We start from the raw sequence: 13213 nt of genomic DNA on the forward strand, positions 1-13213 counted from the left end.
GGCATCAACACATCTCAAAAAAGTTGGGACAAGGCTATGTTTACCACTGTGTGGCATCCCCTCTTCTTTTTATAACAGTCTGCAAACGTCTGGGGACTGAGGAGACAAGTTGCTCAAGTTTAGGAATAGGAATGTTGTCCCATTCTTGTCTAATACAGGCTTCTAGTTGCTCAACTGTCGCATCTTCCTCTTTATGATGCACCAAATGTTTTCTCTGGGTGAAAGATCTGGACTGCAGGCTGGCCATTTCAGTACCCGGATCCTTCTTCTACGCAGCCATGATGTTGTAATTGATGCAGTATGTGGTCTGGCATTGTCATGTTTGAAGATGCAAGGTCTTCCCTGAAAGAGACGATGTCTGGATGTGAGCATATGTTGTTCTAGAACTTGGATATACCTTTCAGCATTGATGGTGCCTTTCCAGATGTGTAAGCTGCCCATGCCACACGCAAATACAAAGCAAAAGAAAGGTCCTCAGAAACTTTCGGACCACTCGTACCCTGCGGTATCTAACATGACGAGAGGTTCATCAAAAGAACTTGATTTTGGTGGATCGTGTACACCTCTCCCCAAAGCTGATCTCTCATTACATGAGCTACAAGAGAACATCATCACTGTCCTCAACAAGAGAGCTGACTCCCTTGAAGAAATGATTAAAACAAATTCAAACACCATTGAAGAGTTGAAATCATCCCTCCTTTTTGTCAACGCAGAAATTGTTGATTTGCAGAAATCTAAAGTCGAACTAACAGCCAAAGTTACCGAACAAGCAAGAGCTATATCTCAGCTGGAAAACAGAGTCATTGATGCAGAGCGACTATACGGAGTTCCAGAAGCAGAACATGAAAATGTAAAGGTCAAGGTGATGGAGATTTGCAAGGGAGTGGCACCTGAACTCGTGACAAAGATGAGTGGTGGGTTTGGTTTAGAGATTGGGCAGGCCTGTGTCGGGTCGAGCGAGGCCCATTATCATCCTTTTTGCGCTGCGCTGGGTGAGAGACTTAATCTGGAAGAGTGCAAAAAATAGTGACTACCTTAAAGAACGCAAACTATGCTTTGGAGAAGACCTGACAAAAGAAGAAAAAGCGTCCTGTGCACTGCTTTGGCCTTACGTACAAAAAGCACACAACGAAGGAAAAAAGGCTTACTTCGTCGGAGCTAAAGCATACGCTGATGGCAGAGAAATCGTTCCAGAAAAAATGGATAGGGCCTACTACCTGATTCCTGTTCGCTTAAAGCAAAATCAAGGATGTCTGTTGTGAAGATAAGCACTTTTTTATTTGCTATTTAGTATACAATTGCTATATGGCTGTTTGCCTGTATTTTCAAATTTAGAAGAAGAAAAGCAGAGCTTTTTTTTCCTTTTTCTTTTCTCTTTAATAGTAGCTACTTCTTTTTTATTATTTAATTGAATTTGCCGTTTTGATGGTGTTAAAGTTATGTTCTATTCATGCCAGCGGTCTGAGGAACATGGTTAAAAGGAAAGCTTTTTTTTCTTTTTTTGCAAAGAATTCAAAAGTGACTTAATTTTCATTCAAGAGACTCATTCGTGCCCTGAGGATTTTAATTTTTCGAAAAACCAATGGGGAGGTGAGATGTGGTTAGCTCACGGTTCCAGTCACTTTCCATGGGAAATGTGTGTGGAGCAAAGGAGACTCTAAAGGTCATCGGTTAATATTACTGAATGATATAAATGACTGTAAATTCATTATAGTTAATGTTTATGGGTATTGTTCAAAAGATGCAAACATTTTGTTATTAGGTGAAATTGAAAATTATGTAAATTCTACCATGAGAAGCAACCCTAATGCAAAATTAATTATTGGTGGTGATTTTAATTTGGTCATGAATGGTTCCATAGATAGATTTCCTCCTAGAGTGAACAGTGAGTTTAGTGACCTCTTACGTTTAAGTTATAGTCTTGACTTAATTGATATTTGGAGGGTAAAAAACCCTTCAGCTAAGCAATTTACTTGGAGCAACAAAAATTTCTCATTACAATCCCACATTGACCTTTGGTTGGTTTCTTCAGACTTAGAGCAGTTTATTTTAGATACATCTATATTGCCTGCTGCTCTATCAGACCATAAAGTTATTAGTCTTAAAATTGCATTATCGGGGCGTAAGGATAACCAAATTAGTGGAGGATACTGGAAACTCAATAACTCATTACTAAATTATGATGACTTGAAATCCATTATAGAAAGACTTGTTCATTAGCATTGGAACTCTGCAGTTAATGGTGGTATGTTTGGTAAACAATGGGAACTTTTAAAATTTGAAATAGGATGTGCTGTTAGGACCTATGGTAAAAGATTAACTATCAAAAGGAAGGCAGATTTACTTGAAATTTCAGCTGAAATTAATAATTTAATAGTGAAAGGCACTTTCACTTTAGAAGATCAGGTCTCTTTGAATAAACTCAAAAATAAACTTGACAAAATATATGAAGAAAAAGCCAAGGGAGCATTTATCAGATCAAGAAAACAGTGGTTAGAAATGGGAGAAAAAAATAGTAAATACTTCTTTAATCTTGAAAAAAGAAGAGTGGGGTCCATACGATTAGGAAAATGAAAATTGATGGTGTTGTTTGTGAGGATAAAAATATTATTTCATCCCATATTACAGAATTTTTTAGTAACTTGTACAAAAGTGACTCCAGTGTCATTAACCCTTTTCCTGTTCTACAGTAAATTCTGTTACTTTAGAGAGAACTGTTAGTAATGAGTTTAATTTCATATGTTCTAAAAAAATATAACATTGGAAGAAGTTAAAGAGGCCATTAATAACTTAAAAAACAATAAATCACTGGGGAGTGATGGGTTGACTTAAGAACTATATAAAACTTTTCGTGACCATTTATCTAAATTTTTACTCACAGTTTATGAAGAATCATTTGTCAATGTATGCCTTTCACCATCAATGAGAGAGGGTGTTATTACTTTAGTACCAAAATCTCATAAAGATACTCTTTTGATCGATAATTAGTGCCCAATAACATTATTAAATAATGACTATAAAATTTTGGCAACTATTTTGGCAAAACGTCTTAAATATGGCCTGGATGACTTAATTGATGAGTGCCAGTCTGGGTTTATAAAGGGTCGCCACATATCAAATAACATAAGGTTAGTTCTTGATTTGATTTATTATCATGATTTAGTTTTAGATCCTGGAACAACGCCTACATTTTGGATCTGCAGAGGAATAAGACAGGGCTGCCCCGTCTCTCCCTTTCTCTTTCTGATAGTTACTCAAATTTTACATTTAATGGTTAACCAAAACAATGTGTTTAAAGGTTTTAGAATCCATGCTAAAGAAATAAAAATCTCCCAATACGCAGACGATACCATGCTTTTCTTAAAAGATCAATCAGAGGTTCCTAAAGCAATGGAGATCATTAAAGATTTTTCTCAAGTGTCTGGCCTATCTCTTAATATTTCAAAATGTGAGATATTGTCGTTAAAAAATAAAGATTAAACAGCAATTTGTGGAATTCAGCTGAAAGACGTAATTAATTATTTGGGTGTAAAAATATCTTTAAATTCAAACATGGTTCTTTCAGAACTTAATCTCAATCCCATAAAAGACATGATTAGAAAGAAGTTTAATTGAGACTTGTCTCTCGCTGGTCGAGTCTTATTGTCAAAGGCGGAGGGTCTATCAAGAGTCTCTTATCTCCTCTCTGTAATGGATTGTCCTAAGTCATCATGTGTCTTTTTGGATAAATCATTATATACTTTCATATGGAAAAACAAATCACACAAAGTTAAAAAGGAGGTTCTAAGAAATAAGATTAGTGATGGAGGTCTTGAAGTTGTTGACTTCACCCTCTGTAACCATGTATTAAAAGTAAATTGGTTGAAAAGATTAGTTAAAAAACTGAATCTATAAGGAACATATTTCCTAATTTTATTTTTAAGATTCCTAATTTTATTCCCCAGTAAATTAGCAAAATTTCACCAACAGGCTTTATTGTCGTGGTTACTAGTTTACACGCACAATGTTTCACCTCACTGTTGTTTTATTTGGAATAATCAGAATGTTGTTTACATATATAAATCATTATTTTTTGAGAGACTTAACATAAACTCTGTTAATCAGTTGATAGAATATATAAAAAAGAATATCATACTGTATTTAATGCCATTCCTATAAAAACTCTCTTGAAAGGAGAGCAAACCTTTAATCCTGTTTCTATTTATAGGCCTAACAATTCTATCTTAGTAGAAGGGATTTTGATTGTTGAGGACAAATTCAATAACCGCTTTGTTCGAAATCATATCAACAGAAAATCTATCCCAGCGTCTTCTGTTAAATGGATGGCATTGTACAGCATTAACTGGAGCGTCGCTTGGTCTCTTCCACACAAATATTTATTAACAAACAAAATAAAAGAAGTCACATTTAAAATATTACATAGATGCTACACTTGTAATAGTGTACTTAATAAATATATGCAAAATACTGAAGGGAAAAAAAAGTACTTTCTGTGATATAGAAGAGACCATTGTACATCTTTTTTTGTGAATGTGTTTGTGTTAAATGGAATGAGTTATGTACCTATCTCTCAGATAAAACAAATGTTAGAATATGTATCAACACTTTTGATATTATTTTCTTTTATTATAACTCTAACTTTTGGATTTAATATATTGTTAATCTTTTTATTATACTTGGCACATTTTTTTATTCATAAGTGTACATTTTTGGGTAAGAACCCAGTACTGTCAATCTTTCTGATTGACTATAATTCTTACGTTTTATCTTTGATGGGCATAAAAAACAAAAAAATCATTCAAAAGTAAAAAATTGCTTTCAATGTTTAACCTTGTATAATTTCGCCCCTCTGGTTTATGTTATTTATTTATTTATTTATTCTTAGTTTTATTTAGTGAGTGACGTGACATACAGCCAAGTATGGTGACCCATACTCAGGATCCGTGCTCTGCATTTAACACACACACACACACACACACACACACACACACACACACACACCCGGAGCAGTGGGTTCCTTTCAATAGAGTTTCAATAGAATTTTTATAATAGAGTTTATAATATGATTCAATAGTTTTTTTCAATATAGTTTTTATACAGTACCACTAGGAATTTATTCATTTATTTTATTTATTTTTTACTTTGTATCTTTTATTATTTTTTCGTGTTTTGTCCTCTATTGTTTTTGAGGTTGTTGTGGTTATATGCTTGTTATTAAGTGTTATTAAGTGAAATAAATAAATAAATAAAAAAACCTTCTCAACACTGGCTGCCATCTGGTGTTTGTTTGAGGAACAGCGCGCAAAAATGACGATGGTTTGAGTGAAATGCTTGTTGTTGTTGTTCGTGAATTCTTTCCTCCAAGCTAAAATTCAATCCATAGCAGTTCGGCATCTGAAAGGCAAATCCGTTTCCTCCAACCAGGATGCGGCAGTAGTTGTTTTCGAATGATACATTTCAAGTTGAGAAAAAGAGAGTGAGAATGAGATGGTGTCTGATTGGCTGATATCTGTATAGTGGGCGGAGTTAGGCGATCTGACAGATGATTGACAGCAGCGCTCGGCTCTCAGGTCGTTTCAGGGTTATGGCTGCCGCGATCAAACTTCTGTCTCCCTGGAGATTTGACCGATTCGCCCGGTAAGAGAGCTCTTATTAGAGCGTTGATTTTAAACAAGCACTATATTATTATCTCCAGTAGTTCTGTTATTGCCCTGGACATCATGTTGTGCTTCGCGATAGAAACGCTCCTGTAATTACCCTGTGTTTACCTTCGCGTCGACCTTTACTCTACTTCATGATGTCTGTCAGATCCTTAGCTCGCACACACACAACACACAACACACAACACACTGGGTGAAATATTTCTGGTTTGTGTCCAGAGCGAGTATAGCTGTGTGTGCTCAGCTGCACAGATCTGCTGCAGTTATGGGAGCATCGGTAGAAGAGTTCAACGCGGCCAAAGAAAAACTAGGAGCTCTGAAGAAGGATCCAGGGAATGAGGTCAAGCTCAAGGTCTATGCGCTCTTTAAACAGGTGAGAAGTGATCCCTAACCAGTGCTGGGGAGTAACTACCGCAGTTACAGTAACCAGTGCTGGGGAGTAATTTATGCATTTATTAGACTGAATCATGCAGTGAAAGAACACACTCTGAATGTGTGTGTGCACTCTGTAGGGGTGTTTTGAAAGGTCTTTGCAAAATACTCAATAATGTCAAATCGCACAACGTTAAAACATCAATTATGATATATATCACATATCATATCGCAGCCGATATATATCGCACACCCCTACTCTGGACTAATAAAACGCACTCGCTCTTGGGACAAAAAAGGCTTCAGAAGTGAAAAATAAAAGTTAGTTTACTTTAAATGAATTTGTTCATGTTCAGGTATTTTACTATATGTTTGCATTTGGTTTCATCATTGTTTTTAATTTCTAGTGAAGTTAGTCTGCAGTTCCATAAGATTTTTAAAGAGATAAATGCTTTTATCCAGCAGGGATGCATTAAATCGATTAAACTTTTTCAACATTAAATTGTACATTTTAAATTGTAATAATATTTTACAATATTACTGATTTTACTGTATTTTTGATCAAATTAATGCAGCCTTGGTGAGCGGAAGAGACTTCTTTCAATCAGAGATTTTTGTTGACTCCATCTACAAGACCAGATCGTCCTCATCTCTTAATTATGATGTATTTCTGATTGTTTTGTAAATGATCAGGCCACACAAGGACCCTGCAACACCCCCAAACCCAGCATGCTGGACTTTGTGAATAAAGCCAAATGGGACGCGTGGAAGAGTCTGGGCTCCGTGTCACAGGTATTTTTCATATTTATTTTTCACTAAAGAGTGAATATAAAGAAAACCCAATTTTGGGTCAGTTTTTATGTATTACTAAAGGTTTTATGTTCAAATTTGTAATTAATTACAAAAACAATTTTAGAAAATCAAATCTGAATAAAAATCAAATATTATTAAAGCATATCATAAGTATTTTGTTTCATGCTTATATAACTTACATGCTCATGCACATAAGCAATAAAAGTATTGTTATTTTAATGTTTATATTTATATATTGTTATGTCTTATTTTATTTTTAATTTTTATGTGATTAAACCATAATGTTTTTTTTTTTTTTTTTTTTATTTTTTTTTGTTTTAATTTTAGTTGTACAAATTAAACTTTATTTAAGTTAGTTGTGACTTTTCATTTTCATTTAAAGTTTACGTTCATCTAATATGTAACCCTGCAGCACAAAAGCAGTGTTAAGTCTCTGGGGTATATTTGTAGCAATAGACAACAATACATTGTATGGGTCAAAATGATCGATTTTCCTTTTATGCCAAAAATCATCAGGATATTAAGTAAAGATCATGTTCCATGAAGATATTTTGTAAATTTCCTACTGTAAATATATTAAAACTTAATTTTTGATTAGTAATATGCATTGCTAAGAAATCATTTGCACAACTTTAAAGGTGATTTTCTCAATATTTAGATTTTTTTGCACCCTCAGATTCCAGATTTTCAGATAGTTGTATCTCAGCCAAATATTGTCCTCCTAACAAACCATACATCAATGGAGAGATTATTTATTCATCTTTCAGATTATGTATAAATAAAAATAAAACTAAAAAATGGACCATTATGACTGATTTTGTGGTCCAGGGTCACATATTTTATTCATCTATCTATTTTACTTCATTTCAGCTTTATTTAAATTGCTGATAAACAGGTTTGGATTTGATAATAACGGTCCACAGGGTTTTAATTTGGGTCTCAGGACAAAGTTCAGGCTTTAACCTAATAGTTTAGCAGACGTCTAAATAAAGAGCGAGCATGTAGCGAGCACAGTGTATGTGTCCAGCGCACGTCCAGTGTTTGATGTGGTGATGTGACTGTGTCAGGAAGAGGCCAGGCAGCAGTATGTGGATCTCATCTCGTCTCTGGTGGGAACAGAAGCTCCTGCGGTGGCAGCGCAGCCCACCGGGAGCACAAAGGGCTTCCAGACCCTGCTGGTCAGCACAGAGGACAACATCACCACCATCCGGCTCAACAGACCCGAGAAAAAGAACGCCATCACCGTGGAGGTCAAGAAGTGGCTTTGGATAATTGGTTTAGTTTTTTCACATTTTGAAGGCTCAGAACTAATAGTTATGTAGGATGTCAGTTGTGTTGGACATTGGTCAGTTTTAAATAAATATTTGACTAGAGAATGTCAAGTCTGACACAAACTATGAGCCAGTGTTATTTTAGTATTATAACTGTATTAATGGTTATATTGTTATATTTTAATTCTAATAAGTTTTAGCAATTTATTCATATGTTTTTGCCATTATTAATCTTTTTTTAATTAATCCTTTTTTTCAACTTTAATTTTAGTACCTGACTTGAATTTTTTAAGTTTAATTTATCTTTTCCATCCAGTATTTCTGTTTTATTTCAGCCTAATTTGAAATAACAGAAACTTTTAAAAGATGTTAAGTTTTAGTTTACAGTAGCAACACTGATGCTTAGTCATTTTTAGAAAATATTCTTTCGTGTTTTTGCATCCTGTAGATGTACAATGAGCTAATCGAAGCTTTGGATCTTGCTGGCAAAGACAGTTCTGTCATTACAGTGATAACAGGTGAAGTACTCTGCTTTACCTTTCAGTGTGTGCAGATGTTCCTCTGTAAATCGGTGTGCTTATTCTCTTTTTAATGTCTCTGAGGTAGTGGAGATTATTACTGCAGTGGAAACGACCTGAACAACTTTACGAAGATCCCTGAGGGTGGAGTAGAGAAGATGGCTAAAGATGCTGGGGAGTTGCTGAAGTAAAGTCTATTTTGCTTGATTCTAAACCAGTTTATAGTATTTTTGAGGTTGATGGAAAGTTACGATGGATGTATGCATGCTTGTGTTGTTTTAGGAGGTACGTAAAGGTCTACATTGACTTCCCCAAACCTCTGATTGGAGTCATTAATGGACCGGCAGTGGGGGTGTCAGTCACTCTGCTGGGTCTCTTTGATGTTGTTTATGCCACAGAGAAGGTGAGCTGCTCTTCTACAGCATATCAGTGATCCATCATGTCTGTCTGTATAAAGATATTTATATATCTGCATGCATTTTGGCTTTCTGTCTCTTTGTTTTGTGTGTAGGCGACGTTTCACACACCCTTCAGTCAGCTGGGTCAGAGTCCAGAGGGCTGCTCTTCATATCTTTTCCCCAAAATTATGGGTGCGGCAAAGGTATGAACATCCACTAAAATTTGAGATGAATCAGTTTACTACAAAAATAAATAAATAAAAAAATCAGTACAATTATTATATTTTATCAGCTAACAGCACTAATATACAAACAGTGGACTACATGATATGAGGAAAAATATAATTGCAATTATAAAAAAAAAAAAAAAGTTTGAAGTTTTTAAAATTTAAGGTTTTTGTTTTTTTCCATGTTTGCTGTACTTATTTGTAGGGCAGAAAAATGTGGCCAGAAATGTTGTGATTTATATAATAACATGACTATAATATGATTATAATAATAATAATAAATATTTGTTTATTATAAATGCTATTACTAAAAAAAAAAATTACACAAAATAAATAAATATTTAAATATTTCACCATTAAAAATAAATAAATAATAATAATAATAATACAGCGAACAATTTTATTTTATAATACAACTGTGAATTTACAAAACTTATATTTACAGCTGTCTTAATTGTCTCAAATGTTAAATGTTTTTACGTTTCTAAGGGTGCTTTCACACCTGCAGATCGATTGTTTTGTTCTGAAACAGGGATTCAAATTCTTACAGTGTCGCTTTTTATTCTTGGTGCGGTTCGCTTTCACACGGCAAAGTTTCTAAACGGACCAAAATTGTTAATACAAGTCACGTGCGAGTAAACGGTCCTCTCTCTGGTCAAAGCAACCAGTTGCAAATTGGGGAAAAGTATTTGGGTTTAAAAACAGTCATTAATAGTTTTAATTTCTTTGGTGTTTGTCCTCTCTGTTCAGGCTAGTGAGATGCTGTTGTTTAATAAGAAGCTGACGGCCGCACAGGCCTGTGAAGTGGGTCTGGTGACCGAGGTCTTTCCAGAAAGCTCCTTCCAGTCCGAGGTGTGGACCAGACTGAAGGCCTATGCCAAACTGCCCAAGAACGTAAGTGCTCAGGCTGCTTGAATTGTGACGTACTAGTGTTAAAAAAATGACTAGGATCTTGTTGCATGAAAACAAGTGCTAATCATGGTTGTTTTCTCGTACCGCTTCAGTCTCTGGCTCTGTCGAAGCAGCTGATCCGCGGGGTGGAGAAAGAGAAACTTCACGCCGTGAACGACGCAGAGGTGGAGAGACTGGTGGAGCGCTGGCTCTCGGATGAATGCATGCAGGCCATCATGAGCTTCTTCCAGGCCAAGTCTAAACTTTGAGAAGAGCCCATGGAGCCATCTCCCAAAATGACCTTTCTTTCACAATAGATTTTCCAGTTAACCCTATATCCTACAAACAACAGGAAGAATCCCCCAACTCATCTAAACAGTGGATTGTATAGGATTTGTATAGCACTGGATGATGTATACATAACATGAGACCTTTTATTAAGTCATTCTGTCATAACAGTTTAATTAGACGACCGTGTAATATAGTGTTTTGGAACAAAATGAACCGTCTGTTTCATTTACTGTACCAGATGTGCACTTAGTAGGTTGTATAACTCAGTGCCTTACTAATGTTAATGCATTTGTGTTCCTTTATCTGAGGGCCAAAAATCAGTATACTCCATTTCAGATGTATCAAGACATTACATATTTTGTAGTCTTTTGACATTTTGTCCTGAATACAGTTCTTAAATAATACCTACTTAAATACAACCTGTGAGTGTCTTGTTTTATTTATTACACACACACACACACACACACACACACACACATATATATATATATATATATATATATATATATATATATATATATATATATATATTCATTGCTGGGTTGTAACTGATAACATGTAATCTGGAATATGTAATCAGATTTAAAAAATACGTTATTAGATTATTTTACGTTTTTAAATATTTGTAATCAGGCTACAGTTACTTTTTATTGATTACATGATTACATAATAAATTATTTATTTAATTATTGATTAATTCTCCCTAAATTGTCTTTTTCATTAAACTCACAAACCCCCAGCAATTCCTTCACGAATCCCAGTTTAGGAAACCTTGATAAAATGTAATGTTTAATGCACTTCACGTTGATAATATTGAATGGAATGCATTTGCTTTCTCTTTGAATTTGTATATTAATATGGTTTAATAAAGATTATCCTATTTAAATTGATCTGATAAACATGTTTGATAAAAAGTAATCTGATTATATTACCTGTTCTGATGTAATGGATTATGTTATGATCTACAATCAGATCTGGAATCAGTAATCTATCCAGCACTGTTAGTAATACTATCTGAAGTCAGTAATTCTATCCGAGCTGGTGGTCATTACAAAGCAAGTGCAGCAGGTGGCAGAGCACACCAGAGAAAAGTTAGTGATGTTTTTCTTTAGGTAGGCCTAAAATCATGAACAGGTTGTTATTATAAATAAAGCGTGAATGTTGTTTTCAAGCACATTTTGTATACATTTGAATAAACTGATGTTACTGTATTCATGTTTAACAACTATTTCAGACGTGTATGACACTGAACATAATGACATTTCATCTGAACACCTTCCTCAGTGTAAACCGTCAGGTCTGACAGGTTCTGCACACACTTTGCATCTCACACCTCGTCTGCCCAAGTTAACCTGTGTGTGACCGATAGCGAAAACCCCTTTCTGGTTTTGTTAGGGAAAGTGATGTCGCGTCTGAAAGGTTAGGAACTCTTTATCATCAGTGGGCAAAACTTCTGTCTGGAGTTGGTGAGTATTGTTAGGGTTCACTGACTCTTAGCCTACAGTGTGTTATTGAGGATCATGAATGTCAGAGTGGAGCAGACGTCATTGAGTCAGACGCCCAGTCTGCTTCACAACGTGGAACTTGTCAAGTGACCTTTTTGGAAAGAGTATTTAACAACAATAAGAAGTGTATTTTGGTCATATTCAAATTGCGATCTGAAGATAGATACCATATGCTGATTACATAGCGTCATCGATGCTATGGGGAAAAAAAAAGCTATTTGCTTTCTGTTGCTGAACTGCAACAATGAACATCTTCTGAATGGATGCATTTACACATATTTATAACCTATTGCCTTATATCAAGATTTATTGCCATAGGCCTATATATGTTACCTGTAAGGCAATAAAGAATTTTCACACATGCAGCCTACATTCCCATGGTATACAATGATTTAAATTATATATATATATATATATATATATATATATATATATATATATATATATATATATATATATATATATATATATATATATATAACATAAACATAGCCTATATAAAATCCCAGTATTAAAATGTGTATATGTACTTGTTAATAATATCTAAAAAATTATAGGCTTATATTTAAAAACAAATGAGTATGTTTGTTTTTGTATATATATATTTTTAAGTATATGTCTATATTTTATATTTACATAATATCAACATTCAACATGCACTGATAAGTTTTATGATAGATATGCATATACATGGCAAAAAATATGTAATAATCAAGAAATGTATTATACATACATATATTTGTAAAGGCTAGACATATGTTAAAAAATGAAATTGTTCCAATTTAATGTTTCACATATGCTTTTAATTCATATGACAATATATTTCAAATATTATTAAACAATATAGGAATAGTTCAGAAAAGAGGATTTTTATTTTATTTGTTCATTTTTATTATTATTATTATTATCATTATTATTTTTTTTTCAATACAATGAATGCCGATGAGATCCAGTGTTGATTGAACCCCACTTTGACATTCAGAATATCTGCATTTGTGTTTTACAGAAAAAAAGAAGAAAAAAAAAAAGTAATAAATGAGGGTGACTAAATGATTTTACATTTTTGGGGTGAGCTGTCCCTTTAACCAGAAATACTGATGCTCATTTCCTGTTTTTTGAATAACATTTTGTTGATTAAAATTGCATGATGAGAGTGTCTATCCCCCAGTGCTACTACTTTTTCACTAGTGATAGCAAATAGCAATTTGTTTTTGCTAATGCAATTATTTTAAGCAATTTTAAGAAATTTGATTTCTACCATATATAA

At 34.1% G+C, this 13213-nt stretch overlaps 1 protein-coding gene across 1 annotated transcript; it reads left to right on the forward strand.

Annotated features, from left to right (window-relative positions):
• Positions 1-5479: 5479 nt before the first annotated feature.
• On the forward strand, positions 5480-10860 carry eci2 (enoyl-CoA delta isomerase 2). The gene is made up of 10 exons (XM_019094752.2): positions 5480-5637; positions 5880-6033; positions 6726-6824; positions 7913-8095; positions 8565-8634; positions 8719-8821; positions 8917-9037; positions 9146-9235; positions 10010-10153; positions 10264-10860. The coding sequence occupies exons 1-10, from the start codon at positions 5543-5545 to the stop codon at positions 10417-10419; spliced, it is 1215 nt and encodes a 404-aa protein (XP_018950297.1). The 5' UTR covers positions 5480-5542; the 3' UTR covers positions 10420-10860.
• Positions 10861-13213: the final 2353 nt, after the last annotated feature.

The sequence above is a fragment of the Cyprinus carpio genome, chromosome B24 (assembly GCF_018340385.1).
Source record: "Cyprinus carpio isolate SPL01 chromosome B24, ASM1834038v1, whole genome shotgun sequence".
Classification (NCBI taxonomy): Eukaryota; Metazoa; Chordata; class Actinopteri; order Cypriniformes; family Cyprinidae; genus Cyprinus; species Cyprinus carpio.